The sequence below is a fragment of the Dermacentor silvarum genome, chromosome 1, assembly GCF_013339745.2.
Source record: "Dermacentor silvarum isolate Dsil-2018 chromosome 1, BIME_Dsil_1.4, whole genome shotgun sequence".
NCBI lineage: Eukaryota > Metazoa > Arthropoda > Arachnida > Ixodida > Ixodidae > Dermacentor > Dermacentor silvarum.
The window spans coordinates 361,078,186-361,096,263 of record NC_051154.1 but is presented as its reverse complement, the minus strand read 5'-3'; the positions used below and the strand labels follow the sequence as shown (position 1 = coordinate 361,096,263).

Sequence of the window (18,078 nt, the reverse complement as noted above, 5' to 3'; positions counted from 1 at the left end):
TTAAAGAGGTCACAGCAATCGAGTGGGCGCAGCAGTAGCACTACCAACAGTACGATCGTCTGATTGCCGGGGCACCGAGAGGGAAATTGCTTATGCAAGTACAACATTGTCACGTGCTGAGTCCAACTACTCAACCACGGAGAAGGAATGTCCGTCTTGCCGTCGTTTGAGCAGTCGCGAAGTTTCGCCCGTATTTATACGGTCGCGCATATCAAGTAGTGAGCGACGACCATTCGCTTTGCTGGTTGCCCAATACGAAAGACCCGTCTGGACGTTTGGCACGCTGGAGCTTACGGCTTCAAGAGTTACCACCTGACAGTAGTGTACAAATTGGGAAGACAGCACCTAGATGCCGACTGCCTCTCCAGATCACCTATGGAATCACCGAGCACAGATGCGGATGAATGCGCAGGCCTTTTAGGGATGGTTGATGCCGCCGCCATCTCTCTGCAACAGCAAGACGACCGGGAGCTTAACACACTGATACGGTTCTTGAAAGGGCGAGCTACGAAGGTGTCGAGATTATTTTGACGGACTATACATTTATTCTGTTTGCGCGATGGAATTCTCTATAGGAAGAACTTCTCTCCAACAGGGAAGAGCCATCTGCTAGTAGTTCCCGAAGATTTCCACCTCCAAATCTTGCAAGCCTGCCACCACGAAGCCACCTTGGGCCACCTTGGTTCCAAGCGAACACTGGCACGAATCAAACAAAGCTACTGCTGGCCCAGGCTCGCAGAAGAGGTGAAGCACTACGTTAGGGCATGCCTTGAGTGTGAGCGACGCAAGGCACCACCGACTAAACCCGCTGGGCTATTGCACCCCGTTCTAGTACCGGAAACGCCGTTTGCTCAAATTGGAATGCACCTGCTGGGCCACTTTCCAATATCTGACAGCGTCAACAGATGGATAATATTCACGACGGACTACCTCACCCGATATGCGGAAACCAAGGCAAATCCGAGCGGCAAGGCAGCTAAAGCAGCACGATTATTTATCAAGAACATTGTCCTGAGGCATGGTGCTCCAGCGATCATCATAACCCACAAAGGAGCCGCATTCACAGCTGAGCTTCTGCGCACTGTGCTCACGCTCAGTGGCACAGCGCATAGGAAGACGACGCCTATCATCCCCAAACAAATGGGCTTACAGAGCACCGCAGCAAGACTGTCGCAGACATGCTTTGCATGTATGTCGAAGTGGAGCACAAGAACTGGGACACAATTTAACCGTACGTCACATTCGCATACAACACGGCGCGCCAAGAAACGACGAAAATGACGCCATTCGCTCTGGTCCATGGTCGAGGAGTCAGTACAATGCTTGATGCTATGCTGCCTCATGACTGCAATCGTCCAGATACAGACGCCGCAGATTTCACTGAACGCGCCGAGGAAGCACGACAGCTCGCCCGCGTCAGGATAACGAGTCAACAAGAACGCGACGCACGACGTTACAATCTCATCCACCAATTTGCCGCTTATGCACACGGGGAAAGAGTCTGGATTTGGTCTCCCGTCCGACGCCGAGGACTCTCGGAGAAACTTCTACGCCGGTACTTCGGTCCATACAAGGTTCTACGCCGTATTAGTGACATGACCTACGAGGTTGTTGGTGACGGTTCATGCTGTACGAAACGCCGTCAACAGGTGCCTGAGGTAGTGCACGTAGTGCACATGCAACCATATCATTCCGAGTGAGGTTGGCACCAACAAGCTGTCGACTACGATTCTATCCACCACGATTTGATTAGCATAGGGACGATGCTCGCTCTGGAGGGAGGGCAATGCCGCGTTGCTATTCGTGCACAAACACGCCCTGGCACCGACAAAGATGACGACCGGGTCGCTTGAGATTCCGGGCGGCATCAAGAGAAGAAGACATTGTTATTGTTGGCGCCTCTCTGGTATAAATATTCGTGTGATAAATTATCCTAATGAGCGATCGATCTTGAGTCCGAAACAAATTGATTTCAGATCACAGTGCTCTATATGGCCGGCCCATATTCACCTTGAAAGCCGTATTCAGTTGGCATGGCGCCTAAAGCAGTATGCACTATTATTCACTCTAGATATCTCAAATGCATATGGTAGTGTTTAACATGTGATATTGATCAATCAGCTTCAGAACATTAACTTACCAAAACACCTTCAAGCATGGATTACAGAATTTTTAAGGAACAGAGAATTGCTACCAAAGCGGCATTTCTTCCGCTAGGTGCGCGCAATCAAGAGGCGTTCCACAAGGGGCAGTACGTTCTCCAGTCGTATTTATTATTCTAATGAGTTCCATCCCAAGTCATGATGAAGTTCATACGTGTACGCTGATGACATAGCGTTTTTCTCATCGGCAAATTACATCTAAAAACTTTATCAAATATTACAGACATACTTGTCTGTTATAGAAAAATGGCTGGATGCGATGCATCTCTGTCTCAACGTTAACAAATGCTCAGTGCTCGCGTTTCCATTAAAGGACCTCATATATATTTTTCTGTCTTATCATCTAAATAGTATCCCACAAGTAGACACTGTCAAGTATTGCCGTGATATCTGATGGTTCACTGTCTTGGAAGACACACATTGACTATAGTGCAGCAGAAGGTGTTAGAGCGGTTGGCTTGCGGCGTAGGCTGACCAATATGCGATCGGAAATGCGAAGAACAAGGCTGTTAGCAATATACAGCATGAATGCTTGCCCGGTATTGGAATTTGGTTGTGTGCTGTACTCTGGAGCTCCTGCATATAAAATTCGCCCCGTTGTTCTTCTGGAGAGGCAGGCCTTGCGACAATGTTTTGGGCTACCTAAATTTTTAGCAAATGAAGGTCTACATCTGGAGGCTAGAATCCCTTCTCTTGTTAAGAGGTTTCGATTATTAACTGTACAATCATATTCAAGACTATATGAATCCTCTATAAGGCGTTCACGGACAGTTTTTATCTCCCAGCTGAACTTGTTTTTCGGCTTGTACTGACTGCGATTCCACACATCACAAATTATTTTTATTCAAACTCTCCTAGATCAGTTAAACGTTCGAATTCGTGAGGTGAGTCCTGTTTCTTGCAACACCAATTCCATCAAAATTCAGTACGATGATATTTTCCCTAAAAATGCACAGGTATACTATCTTACCGCATGTTAGCTGTATTTTAAATTATTACTTTTTGCACGTTCCGATAAAGACAGATATTGCCACTGACGCTTTTCAAAATGAAGAAAAGTGTGGAAGTGGAATGTTTTCTCCTATTCTTGATTGGTCGTTCTCTCTTCGCCTTCCGGGCTTCGTACCTATCTTTCTAGCAGAATTTTAGCTGTAGTTCTAGCCCTCCGGAAACTAAATACATCAACACTTTCTCCAGTGGTCGTCACGGATTCTATATCTCTGTGCTCCTCCTTCACGGCTTCCGATAATTCCCCGGTTTTGCGAGCTTTCAGTTCGCTAGTGCCCCCTCACATAGCTTTCATTATATTGGTTTGGGTAGCAGGGCATAAGGGCCTGTTTGTAAAAGAAATGGCAGATTCGTGGGCGAAAGCGTCCCTGAAAGCCCGGTCATTCAAATCCTACCGGCTTCAGCTTTCATCATAGCGGCTAGATCTCGAAGACAAATGACGCTGCGTTATAAATTTCACGCCCATTCTTTAACAAACTCCTCAGATTTTCAGCACTTGTCGCATTATTGGAATAGTAAACTCTGTCAAACGCGATCACTTGAAGTCGCAATGACTAGACTACGCTGCCGAATTCCATTTCTAAATTTTTCCCTACACAGAGCGGGTCTGGTTCCCTCACCGAACTGTCCCTACTGCGGGAAACATGAAACATTAAATCATTTCCCCTCATTGTCTATCAGAGATATGCTGAATTGCGAAAAGGAACCTTAGAAACACCGTTCCGACTTCTTAGATTAGAATGAAATTTCAAAATTTACTCTCTTTGGGGGCCTCGACCTTCGGACACAGCGACAGGAAGGTTGGCGATGCCATCCAGAATTTCATTTCCAGGATTTAGGCTATAAAATCAAAGTTTAAGGTTCCGTTATATTTTTGCAACATCGCTGATTAGCTGTTTATTTTTTTAGTTTTGTTTATTTCTTTGTCCTATTAAAATCGTTTTTTATAATCTACCCATCAATTCTCATATACGTACCTATTCCCAAATTTATGTTTGCTGTAGTTTATAATTCTCCTTCCTTATTGTTATATCGAACTTCCCGGTTCTTGGCCAATCCCCCTGAGTGGGTATGCGCCACTATCATCTAGGCTCTACATCTACATCTGCTCCCGAGTATGGCGCGGCACAGCTGCTTCTCTAATAAAGCCCCTGAGCTTTGTGAACCGCCGACAATATATCCTAAATATTAACGTGCAACTCGTAACTCCTCTTTTCAGTTTGAACTTACCTGGACGGTTCCGTTGGTGAGGTAGAAACTTATCGCAGACTCGCTTCGCATCCACGTCTCGACGTAAGGTAGACTGACAAAGCTGTCAGGCTCCCGTCGGCTGATGTCTTCCCCTGTCGTCACCAGGTAGTCCTTCATGTATTTGCCGAAGTGTTTCAGTAGAGTTATCTTGTGCTCGAGTGACGGCGGGTACTTTTCCAGTGAGTAGTGGCCTTCAGTGTTCTCGTGTTCCGTGTAAATAACGTTCCTGTCCAAACAGGAGACATAGTGTTTACTGATGGTGCCTAGTGTCCTGATACAATACATCAATTTAGATTATGGGTAGAAAGACCCGTTCACAAATGAAAAGAAGCGCTTAACGCGGAGAGTTGAAGAGCTGGAGCACTATACCAGGTGAAATAACTTGGAAATAAAAGGTATCAAGTCATACGAGCATCCTGTTGACATTGGCAAAAAAATCGGTGACGTTCTTAAAGAACCATTCGCTAGCCATGACATTGACACGTGTCACCGGATCTCAACGCGCAAGCCAGGCGAGACCAGTATCTTGATTGGCTTTGTTCGGAGAGATAAGCGTCATGCGTGTCTTTCTAAGGCCAGGAAACAAAAGGTAACAAATGACCAGCTCGGCTTATCTGGGACCGACAGTGTTTATGTGAACGAGCATCTTACGCCGACTAACCAACAGCTGCTTGGTGCCGCTATTGCCAGCAAGAAAGTAAAGTCCCTATACAAGTAGAGTACCGCCATCTAAAGTCCCTATGTAGAAAAAGTACCCCCATCTACTCTTTCCTCTGCCGTCTCCTTTCCTGAAGTGCTTGTTTATTTCTTTACTTTTTTGCTTGCGAACGCAAGTCGACGGTGGTGCCCCTAGAAAGTCCACGTTGAAGCTTTCAGGCCGGGCGCGTGCCGCCGCCGGCGACTGCGGCTGCGCAGAGTGACTTTCAACAGGGCTCTGAGGCGGGAAAAAATGTAAAGAAGTGAAAGCGCGTGCCATCATCGTCCAATCGAAGATACAGGAGAGAGAGAAGCGGCGTTGATCAAAGGATGGCTGTACTTTTATACAGGGACTTTACCGGCATCCTTTGATCAACGCCGCTTCTGTCTATCCTGTATCTCCGATTGGACGATGAAAGCGCGCGCTTTCACTTCTTTATGTTTTGTTTTTTTTTTCCGCCTCAGAGCCATGTTGAAAGTCACTCTGCGCAGCCGGAGTCGCCGGTGGCGGCCGCGGCGCGCTCCCGGCCTTAAAGCTTCAGCGGGGACTTTCTAGGGGCGCCACCGTCGACTTACTTTCGCAAGCAAAAAGTAAAGAAACAAACAAGCGCTTTAGGTGAGGAGACAGCGGAGGAAAGAGTAGATGGCGGTACTTTTACTATATAGGGACTTTACAAGAAAGAAGCGGAATGGAAGTTTGTCTGGAAAAGCGGGGGCAAGGTTTTCGCGCGGAAAAAAACATGGACGCCGTTAGGATTGAGGACCTGGATGATCTGGCAAAGATGACTAGAGAATAACACTAGTTTTGCAGCATGCTCCACATTGCTGACTTGTCACGATGCTTTTTCCACCTGTCTGTTCTAGATACAAAACTGACCTTTTAATTATAGCTTTAAAAGTACCAGTAAAATATATTTCACGGCTTTTCATTTAAATATCCGTAGGATGAAAAACAAGCGCGACGATCCTGATTTATATCTAGAGTCGCTGTCGGTGCAGTTTGATGTTATTCTTTTTTCTGAAACATGGTTTGGCACTGATGGTGATGAGTGCTGCTTCCATGACTATACTTACAATGGTTTATGAAAGCCCCATGGAAGAGCTGGTGGCCTTGCTGTTTATGCTCAAAAATGTAATTCGCACTCTGTGGTTAGCGATGTTACAGTCACAAATCCCAACGTTGAGTGCTTAGCTATATACTTACCGAATATAATTGTTGTTCTATGTATAGACCCCTCAGGGTAACAAATCATAATTTATTGAATTCTTGGAAAGCCTTTTTACTTTCCTCGACTCTACTAAACTACCTTTCATTTTAATGGGCGATTTAAACATAGGCCGATTATCAGATGATTCTCATTCAAGGAAATTGCAGAGCCTCATTTCTCCTTACGCATGTATAACTTACGCATGTCTTACTTTGCCTACTAGAATAACTTGCAACAAGGCTACTTTATTAGATATCTGTATCTCAAATGTTCAGCTTCCACACACTGAATCCGGTCTATTGTCCTCATATATTAGTGACCATTTGCCGATATTCTGTTTTATACCTCTCAGATTAAACCGAGTAACAAATACCGTTACGCATATGACCAGAGATTCGTAAGCTAATGAAAGGTTCTAATTGGACATATATATATATATATATATATATATATATATATATCAAGTTAATACGGCATATTCTGAATGTATTGATATCTGCTTAGCCCAATATAACGCAGGTCTCCCACTAATAGAGAGGAAAATTAATGCTAAAAAGTTTAAGAAGCCTTGGATGAAGAAATCACTTTATGCAAGGATAAGAAAAATAAAATGTATCATGAGTTCCTCCATAGCAGAGATCTGGTTCTCCTTTCTCAATTTACACAAGTTAGAAATAAACCTAACAATAACCTAAAAAATGCTAAATCTAATTATTACATACGTTATTTTTCTCGAATTCAACATGATAGTCGTAAAGTTTGGCGAGAGGTTCATAACTTGAAAAACAAAACTAAATGCACACAACTTCGTGAAATAACTACAGTTGATCGTAAACTAACTGGCTGTGAGCTATCCAACGCCCTGAATGACTGCTTTATTAATGCGGTTCACCAAATCTTGTTACGCAAGCTCCGGTTGATAGTTTTATGGCCCTCACCACTCCATTACGGAATCCTATAGCAGTCGCACCAACAACCCCTCAAGGAGTAGCTACAATATTTTTTTCTTTAAAGAACGATGTATCCGCTGGATATGGCGATATAAAAACAATCCCTCTAAAGTATGTATGCACCGTTATGAGATGTCTTGTCATACATTATAAACCTTATGTTGTCAACAGGTGTTTTTCTGGACAAATTAAAATTTGCTCGAGTGGTTCCAATATATAAAGGTGGTGACATAAACAAACTGTCTAATTACCGACCTATTTCGGTATTACCTGATTCTATCAAAAATTTTTGAAAGCGTTATTAATTCTAACATAGCCAATTTTCTGCATACATACAATGTGATGGCTGATTCACAGTATGGGTTTATAAAATATAGGTCCACGGAACAGCGCTGTTGTTAAAGACAAAATCATTGACAATATTGAATGTAAAACATATACTCTTGGACTATTTTTAGATTTCCGCAAGGCCTTTGATTGCGTACATCATGACACTCTCATTCAGAAGCTTTGTGACTATGGGGTTCGCGGTATTGCGCTAAACCTGTTGAGAAGTTATCCGAGTAATAGGTCCCAATACGTACGAACAAATAACATATCCGATACACAAACAATAATGAATGGTGTCCAGTAGGGATCAATACTACGGCCTTTATTGTTCATTACATACATCAATAACCTAGCCGCTATATATAATTCTCCAGATCTGGTAATGTACGCTGACGACGCAATTCTTTTCTTACCGCACACTACCCGCCCGTCAAAGTATGGTTAACACTTATTCGCTGAAGCTTCGTGATTCTCACACGCAAATAAGCTTAGCTTAAATGTAAATAATTCTCTTCAAGCCGATCAACCCCGTGTAACGTTCTTCTGTACAGATTCACTATGATAATGCAAAAATCAGTCAGGTTTCTTCTCAAAAATTTCTCTGCGTGTGGTTTAATGGAAATTTTTCCTGGTCTGTACATATCTCAAAACTTGCTTCCGAACCGAGCAAAACTGTTGGTCTGCTTTTAAGACTTCTAAATTCTTGCCTGTTTGGTTAAAGGTATTTATGTATAACGCACTGTTTTTCTCAAAGCTGTCATATTGTAATGTTGTATGTGGTACGACTACGACTTCAAATTACCACAAACTACTACTGCTACAAAAAAGAGCCTTGTGTGCTATTGAAGGCTATTACGGTGTGCCACAAAACTTACGTACACAACCCTTGTTTGTTGAACATCGCATACTACAAACTGGCGAAGTGTATTATCTACGGCTGTTGCAATAGATTCATCGAAACCGTTTGTACTCTGTCACTGCAGGACTATAAGTTACAACCTTCGTGAGGTAAAACTACGAGTTCGGCGAACGCTCACGAATTATGACAGACAAAATCTACATTTTCAAGTACCCAAAGCCCTCAACAAACTTCCCTTTACTGACGATTTCTTTTTATCTGAAAAACACGAAAAGACGGTTGATTGAAGGCGAAATTCAAATGTAAAAAATTTAATCCACCGTACGTTTATATTGTGAGCGCTAACTGTGCAGTTCATCATCGTCTTCATGTGTATATACTGATCCTCATAATCATCATCATTTTGTCGGGTTGGTGTTCGTGGGCTGTCTCGCGCTGTGTGACAATAGAAGAGCTCTGCCTTCGTCCCGAGCGTCGTCTCACAAGTGGTGAGACGTCGTCCTCTTGCTCTATCCCCGTCTTCTTGCTCTACCGGTCACCCCTGGAGCTCCGCTCTGGTCGACGGTTGTGCTCGCCAACACCAGTCATGGCGCAAACCACCGCAACGACTGCTGCTACCACCGCGTTCTGGATATTGGCAGATCCTGATGCATGAGCCCGACAAAGGGAAGACCGCGTTTGCAACACCTGATGGCTTTTTCGAATTCAACGTAATGCCTTTTGGTCTGTGCAATGCCTGCCACATTTGAACGAATGATCGACACCGTACTACGTGGCCTCAAATGGAGTATCTGCCTAAGTTACCTGGACAACATTGTCATCTTTTCGTCCAGCTTCTTCAAGCACCTAGAACGCTTAGACGACATTCTCACGTGTCTAGCCAAGGCCGGTCTCCAGCTCAATACTAAGAAGTGTCGATTTGCGAGCCGCAGCATCAAAGTATTAGGTCACATGGTCTGCAAGCACGGAATTGAGCCAGATCCCGACAAGGTCGCTGTTGTACAGCATTTCCCAACACCAACCACACCTAAAGACCTTCGCAGCTTTCTCGGTTTAGCGTCGTACTTCCGCCGCTTTGTCCGTGGCTTCGCGACTATCGCAGCTCCTCTTCATAAGCTGCTGACCACGACCATACCCTTTACCTGGACGGATGAATGTGAAGCCGCCTTTCAGACCCTCAAGCAATGCCTCACATCAGGACCAGTGCTTCGTCACTTTGTTCCCACAGCCTCTACTATCCTCCACACTGACGCAAGTGGGCATGGAATAGGCGCTCTCCTGCTGCAGCGGAACCACGCGTCTGAAGAGGAAGTCGTGGCCTACGCGAGTCATACTCTGTCTCCTGCTGAGCGAAACTATACTATCACCGAACAAGAATGCCTCGCCATCGTATGGTCCATACAACAGTTTCGCCCCTATTTATATGGCCACCAATTCACAATTGTGACTGACCACCATGCTCTGTGTTGGTCGTCCTCCCTGAAGAATCTGTCCGGACGCCTCGGCCGTTGGGTTCTGCGTTTGCAGGAGTACGACTACACTATCACATATAGGTCTGGCAGGCAACATCAAGATGCTGACGCTTTATCTCGTTGCCCGCTGTCGCCAAATGCCCCTGTCTCACCTTGCCTCCGTTCAGCACCGCCCAGCCAACCGACCACAACCATGGCCCCGGTACGGTTCGTGACCTCGGTCGACATTCGGTCCTCAGAAGACCTCGCCTCCCTCCAACGTGCAGATACGTACTGCCGCACAATTATCGACCAGCTCACTGGCTTATCCCATCCTCCCAACAGCCGCTTAAGACGACAACTGGAACGGTTTAAACTTCATGATGGCTCATTATTGCGGAAAGTTTACCACCCTACCGGTCACCGATGGGTCCCAGTCGTCCCTCGCTCTCTTCGACTGCAAATTTTACACGATTTTCACGACGACTCAACGGCTGGCCACTACGACCTACGACCGCATTAAGACTCGCTGTTTCTGGCCTGGCCTGTCTACTAGTGTTGCCAAGTACGTCAGTTCGGGTGCGTCATGCCAACATCGCAAACGTTCGACCTCTCCTCCCGCCTGCCTTTTACAACCATTGCCGTGCCCGTCCGTTCCCTTTGAATTCGTGGGCATCGACTTATACGGACCCCTTCCGCTTACACCCGTGGGTCAGCGCTGGATTGTCACCGCCGTGGACCATCTCACTCGCTACGCTGAGACGGCAGCTCTTCCTTCTGGTGCGGCCTGTGAGGTCGCTGAGTTTGTCCTGCAAGTCATTATCTTGCGCCACGGTGTGCCTCGTGTTCTTCTAAGTGACCGTGGCAAGACATTTCTTTCCCATGTTCTTGCTGACGTGCTGCAAGCCTCAAACACCATTCATAAGACCACATCTGCGTACCATCCCCAGACCAATGGTCTTCCCGAGCATTTCCATCGAACTCTGTCTGACATGATCTCCATGTATGTGAAACCCGACCACACAAACTGGGACACTATACTTCCTTTCGTCACGTTCGCATATAATACTGCCGTTCAACGCACAAAAATCTACAGCCCCTTTTTCCTCGTCTACGGCCGTGCACCGTCTTTTGTTTTGGACACCACCTTTCTCTCTACGCCTTCTGTTCCATCCACATCTCTACCAGAGGAGTTCGCCGCCCGCGTCGCCCACTGCTACGAAATTGCGCGCGCCCACACCGCGACCATTCAAACAAGAGGAAAGTCCGTTTGATGCGACCCGTCGTGTCATTTCGTTCCGACCAGGCGACGAAGTGCTCCTGTGGACACCTGTTCGAGTGCCAGGGCTCTGTGAAACATTTCTTCACAGGTATCGCGGCCCACATACCGTGCTTGAAAGAACATTCGCCGTCAACCATCGCGTAGCTCCTGTTACCTCGGTTACTGACCGCCGTTGCCGCAGCACTGAAATTGTTCACGTCTCTCGGCGTTCCGACCATTTCTGACTCGCTGCGTTACCGGCCGCTTTCGTGAGGGGGGGGGGGGGAGTTAGTGTGAGCGCTAACTGTGCAGTTCATCATCGTCTTCATGTGTATATACCCATCCTCATAATCATCATCATTTTGTCGCGTTGGTGTTCGTGGGCTGTCTCGCGCTATGTGACAATAGAAGAGCTCTGCCTTCGTCCCGGGCGTCGTCACACGCACACGCAACACACACACACACACACACACACACACACACACACACACACACACACACACACACATATATATATATATATATATATATATATATAATGTTTTTCTCCATCTATATTTGTTGCAGACAAGTACTGTAGCCACACCTTTCGTGTCGTAATTGACCAGTCATGTATGCATTGTATTTGTACGTGTATGATTTTGTATGCTTGAGTATTACCCTGCACATGTTTGTCTTTTTTCCTAATTAAGTTCCACTGTACGCATTGTAGCGTTGTTTTTGACATATTTGTCACACCTATGTACATTTTACTGCCAAGTATGGGCACCGAGACCTCGTCAGGCCTTACCGCCTTTTGTCCCGGTCCCCTCTTTTCCCTGAAAAGAAGAATAAACTTCACTTCACAAATTCTGGATCTTACAAGCTCTTACGACAGCCACAAATATTTATTGCAGAATGAATTACGAGCGTGTGGTGCTCTTCAATTTTATTCAACAGGACGAGCAGACCGACAATCGCCCAGTTCTGGCGTTCCACCACGCAGTTCAACCGTCGCCTTGCTTCGCTTGGTGCCAAAACGCCTTGCTTCCGCAGTAATTTTCTCCCAACAGAAATTTGTATATGAACCTCAGAAAGTGCGTCACCACTTTTGTGGTGACACACTTTCAGTAACCTTACAAAATCTGTTTCCTCGACGTCCATTTAAGACAATCGGTATACTAGCGCCGGCAAACTTCCATAAAAATTGCAGCTTCTTTAGAACGTTGTGCGAGAAATTCCGGGTATCGTTTCACATTCACCCGACTAGCACTCAGTGCCATGAAAATACCAATGTACGCCGTTTGTAGCAAACCGCCACGTATACTCTAACACCGTTAGTCGACTTCTTGCACACTATACAGGTAAGTACGTTGGTATCATCTGAAAAGTAGCGTAGCATAGCAATAAATAAATAAACAGACGCGCCCTAGACGCGATACTAAAGTTATTGCAAAACGGGCGTGCGAGAAAGAGGACGGAGAGAAAGCGACGAGATAGTAAAGGGTCAAACACGAACTGTCTCTGTAGTGATGGCGCAGGGAACGAGATACAGAAGGTTTGAAGCGAGCACACGAAGCAAGATGCGAGCTGCAAGGTACACGCCCAGCCTAGCACAAGGCTCGACGCGCAATGCTGACACAGAGCGCAGGCGGCATTCGTTGTTTATTAACACGACAGACAGATAAGAGTCCAAACGGAGCCTTCCGTTTCACACCTTCCACACACCTTGTACAGAATCATCTGAGAATTCCCTCTTTGAACATGCAACGCTACGTGTAATAACTAGGTTAGAAGCAGTGCGGACTGTATTTCTGATATAGTTTCAAGAAAGGCCGTGCGAATGCCAAATAGCAGATTTCTAATCTCATATGCTCTTTATAAGCAGTTGAGCTGGATTGAGTCCACCTTTAACAAATGATTTCCATCGCTTGCAAACCAACGTTTCTGACAGACTTAAATGCACACTCGTCGCACAAACACGCACAGAAACAATTGCATTAAGTCAGGCGGCATAAGCACCACTTATTACTCCGCCTTAGCCGCCGTGTCTCCCCCCCCCCCCCCCCCATCGAACCGCCGCCACAGGACGACCAGGATGACGACACTTTCTTGGGACCCATCAGTGCCGACGAATTTGCCGAACTACGAGCCGACGCGGAATTAAGGAGCCTTGTAGACTACCTGGAAGGCAATACCGTCGTTGTGCCGAAGGTGTTCAGGCGATAATTGACGTCGTTTTTCTTGCAAAACGACATTCTCCTAAAGAAAAATGGCTCGCCACTCCGAGCCAACAACCTCCTCGTGGCACCCTCAGCATTGCGTCCAGAGATTCTGCAAGCTCTCCATGACCACCCAAAGGCTGGACACCTCGGTATTTCCCGCAGGCTCGCGAGCATATAGAAAAAATACTGGCCTCGCCTCAATGCCGACGTCGCCCATTACGTAAAGACATGCCGAGACTATAAGCGACGCAAAACACCGCCGACAAGGCCAGCCGGACTTCTAGAACCGAACGAACCACCTCGCCGACCGTTCCAGCAGATCGGGATGGACTTACTGGGGCCTTTCCCGACGTCGACGTCCGGGAATAAACGGATAGTCGTAGCTACGGAGTACCTCACGCGCTACGCCGACACAAAAGCCTTGTCCAAAGACAGTGCCGCCGAGGCAGCCAGATTCATCGTTGAGAACATCCTCCTGCGTCATGGTGCCCCAGAAGTCCTCATCACCAAAAGAGGTACGGCCTTTACGGCAAATCTAACTGAAGCCATCCTGCGATACAGCCAGAATAGCCATGGCCAGACTACCGCCTACCACCCGCAGACGAATGGCCTCACTGAGCGCCTAAATTAGACCATCACCGACATGCTGGCAATGTACGTCGACATCGAACACAAAACGTGGGATGCCATCCTTCCGTACGTGACCTTCGCATACAACATGGCCGTGCAAGAAACGACGCACATGCCACCGTTCAACCTGGTCTACGGAAGGAACCCGGCAACGACGCTTGATGCCATGCTACCGGACGTCACCGACGAAGACAGTCTCGACGTTGCCACCTACTTGCAGCGCGCCGAAGAAGGTCGAGAGCTCGCTCACCTGCGCATCAACAAGCGGCAGAGGACCGATAGCCGACACTACAATATTTGATGACGCTACGTCCAGTACCAGCCCGGTGACCGTGTGTGGGTCTGGACTCCGATACGCCGACAAGGACTTAGTGAGAAACTGTTACGACGCCATTTCGAACCCTACAGATCATCCGACGTATTTGCGCACTAGACTATTAGGTTCTGCCAGACGGCATTACCCAACAACAGCGGCGCCGCGGACGATCTGAAGTCATCCACGTGGTGCGTCTTAGCCCTTTCTACGCCCGCTGACGAACTTCGGTACTTTGTTGCTTTGTTGTTGTTTTTTCTTTATTAAGCGTGGTTTTGTTTTCGCTTTCGTGTTTGTAGCATCGGGACGATGTTTGTTTAAAGAGAGAGTGACCGCTTTTATCGCATGTATCGGGAGTTTCTCGAACGTTATCGATGCTTCTATCCGTTGTGTCTTGTAACCGACGCTTATGCAATGTGATTGTGTGAGCGACGCGAATTGTCTAGTACTTTCTGGAGGACACGCGCGCACCAGGGATTACTATGGAACCTTCGATGAGTCATGTATAAAAGCCGACGCATTTCGCCGCTAATCAGATTTCGACGAGCGCCGACTGTGTTCGCTGCTATCGTTGTGCTTCGAGTGCAACTTGCTTTTGTGGGCACTGGTTCGCCCAATAAAATGTCCGTTTCGTCATTCACAGTTTTGCGACTGTTTTCTTCACCGCCACTACTACGTGACAGTATTGTACTCTTAGCGCCCTAGAAAAAAATGCCGGATGCATATATTTTTGTACCAAAAACATGCATGTAATTTGTACTGTACATGCATTGCCATTTTCGCTTTCAATAGAATAAAATGCACATGGATAGTTCGCAGGAAAAGCTGTAGAAATTGTTGAAACGGCGTGAGATCGCGCCTGCATGAATCCAACGTCACCGTCGCTCATGCATGCTCGTAGTTTTCACGAAATTTAACAGACTGGTACGGCTATATTACGGCCTTTGTAGTTGTGGCAATGAACCACGCCGGAATAACGACGGTCTCCAAGCTTTCTTATTTTCTTTTTTCCCCGACTTTTGCACGTCCGCCATAATGTCAGTAGAACGTGTTCTAATGACATGTTCCAATGACAATGGCGATGGCACTGACTTCGATTGGAGGCTGCGGCAAGTAAGCCAAACACTTTAATGTTCATTCTCTGTGAAACAAATGGTTCCAGGGCACGTGCAAGTGCCCTAACCTACGTAGCGTATGCGTAAAGCCAAATGCGAACCTTTTTTCTCGTGGGGGTTTGATTTCCGCTTGATAGTACGTTCAAAAGGAGAAAGAGACAAAGAAAGACATTCCGCCAGAACCAATCTCACGATGAATGTCCACTTTAATGCAATTAGCATTGAAGGAATCCAGCGACACACCGTATTGCTAACGCCCAGTCGTCATATAGCACGCCCGTATACAGCCTGGTGGCTCCTCTCTCTAGCTTCTCCGCTGGACACGCTGTGCCATCTATACCCCATCTGAGGCCATCTCACTACAAACTTGCACCACTGACGAAGGTATGAGATGTACACTCACAATATCCTTGCGCAACAGAGTATTGTTCCTGGTATAACTGTGTGATTATTAATGAGAGAAGAGGGTTTTAGCTTTGCTTCTTGCATGATGCATGCGTTACAGGGATACGTGGTATGTTAGGCCCTCCGAACATGCACGTCGCATACTACGAAATATTTTGGCGGTTACCGGCCGGTATAACGCAATAGCCACCCTAACCGCTTTGACGTATAGCAACATGGCAGCGCCCATACAGCCCAGACCAGCCTATCCGATCTGATTTAGCCCTTGTTACTGGCCCCCGCTGTAAAATAATTTACTTCATTGTTCACTTTTAAGGGTGCATAATATTTTCGAGTGCTCCGCCGGGACAGCAAGAATGAAGCGGTAAAATGCGTCATCGCTTAATCTTATCTCACGCCGAGGGCAAAGCATTATGTATGTTTTGTCGTTATTATTTAGATCAGTTGTTTGTTTTGGTGCTGCTAGGACTACAGAGAGGTGTGGATCCATAAAAGTGGCTTGATGTCAACTTGGCAGATGGCGCCACAACATTAGCGCCGGTGAGGCGTTGACGGTGCGGAACGCTCTAAATGTATAGGCGTTCACTGCGTCAAAACTTTGCTATTGCACTCAAATACGGCACGCGATGACTGTTGAACGGGTGTCGAATGAATATCCGAAGCGCTACATATCAAAGATCGAGCATTTTCCGAAAGAAGCAAGGTTATTGGTGCTAAATGTGTTTGGTGCGGTAAAAAATGAACTGGGTAAAATTGACAGTATGAACGCTGTCCTAAAGAGAACCGTGTTCCTCACGAATGCCAGTGAACAGACCCTGTACCATTGGACTTCTTAACTTCAAGGAAACGCTGAGATGGCGTCCCCGAACAGGATTTCCCGTGGCGGCAGAGGTCGTGAACGGAAGAAGAAACTCGACGATTTCGACTTGAGCGTGCTGCGACAAGTAGTGGATGACAATTTCAAGAAGAACGAAGTCCCCACGGTGTTAGAGCTTGCCTTTCACTTCAACGAGGATGAAACTTTGCATTAACTTTCACCAGAAACAATCCATTGCTTGCTCAGGAACATCGGTTTTCGCTTGAAGAAACGGTCTCGCAACGCCCTCCTTATTCAGGGCGTTGCGTTGATTTTCTGCAGTGATGAAGCGTGAGTTAACGGAGGACGCATGGCCGATAAGATGCAGGTCGATGAGAGTGTGAAAACTGTTGAGCAAGCAGGGAAGACCGGACTGTCAGTTGGCTTGCAGAACTCGTGTGGTAAAAGGACGCTATAGATTGTGACGCATAGTGGGAACGAGAGCACGGTTGGGCAAGGTGCCGGAGATGTATATCCAGTGAAAAGGGGCACAGGAGACTACCACGAAGAGATGGACGGGCCCCACTATGAAAAGTGTCTCCAAGAAACCCTATTACCACGCCTTCACCGGGGCAGTGTGATAGCCCTGGATAATATCTCAATATCACTGCCAGCTCAACCCCATAGAGCTGGTGCGGAGCGACATGAAGCGTTTTGTGTCTTCTGCGAACCGAGTATTCAAAATGCAAGATCTGAATGAACATGTACTTCATATAGCACAAATAAGTCTAAAGTGGTAGAACTATGTAAAACATGTTATTAAAGAAGATGAGAGATATTGACGACATTGTTGAATATCAGCAACCAACCGTTGTCATTTTATTATTTCTTCGATACTGGTAGCCTTAGCACGCCCTTACAGGAGTGAACAATAAGCACGTAGCTATAACTGTTTGCAGAATATAAGAATACAGATAAAGAATAGTTATTACACTTCGCCACTACGTTTTATGGGACAAAGTTGTCTACATATTTCGTCGAGAAAAAGAAGGAAAATCTGAGTTTACATGATTCAGTGTTGCACACATACGAAACTAACAGTAAAGGAATGAATTTAGCGATCTAGCAACAGATATACTTCAAGGAATTGCACAAAAACAAATTCTTCGATTTTACTGGTGAAAGCCTCCAAGGATTTGACATTCATGCAAGCACGTGGCAGATTGTTCCAATTTTTCTATGGTACACGGGAAAAAAAGAATTTTTTTGTAAGTGTCGCAACGTGTTATAAATGGCCTGATACACTTGACGTGATTTATTCTGGATGGTTACTGATAGGGTGGCTTGACGTAGTCATTCTTATTAATAGCAGTGTCATCGTGATATAACTGGTACATGAATTTCAAAGAAGCAACGCGCCGCCGGATTTCAAGTGTCTT

The 18,078-nt window shown here is 46.3% G+C and overlaps 1 protein-coding gene across 1 annotated transcript in view; it reads right to left on the bottom strand.

Moving 5' to 3' along the window:
• Positions 1-417: 417 nt before the first annotated feature.
• LOC119445111 (serine/threonine-protein kinase PLK1-like) overlaps positions 418-18,078 on the bottom strand; it is a 63,674-nt gene continuing 46,013 nt past the window's right edge. Inside the window, exons 3-4 of the mRNA XM_037709437.1 lie at positions 4,401-4,647; positions 418-447 (exon numbers count right to left, since the gene is read on the bottom strand). Of these exons, the coding sequence (XP_037565365.1) occupies positions 418-447; positions 4,401-4,647 (277 nt within the window). The remainder of the gene's footprint in view (positions 448-4,400; positions 4,648-18,078) is intronic.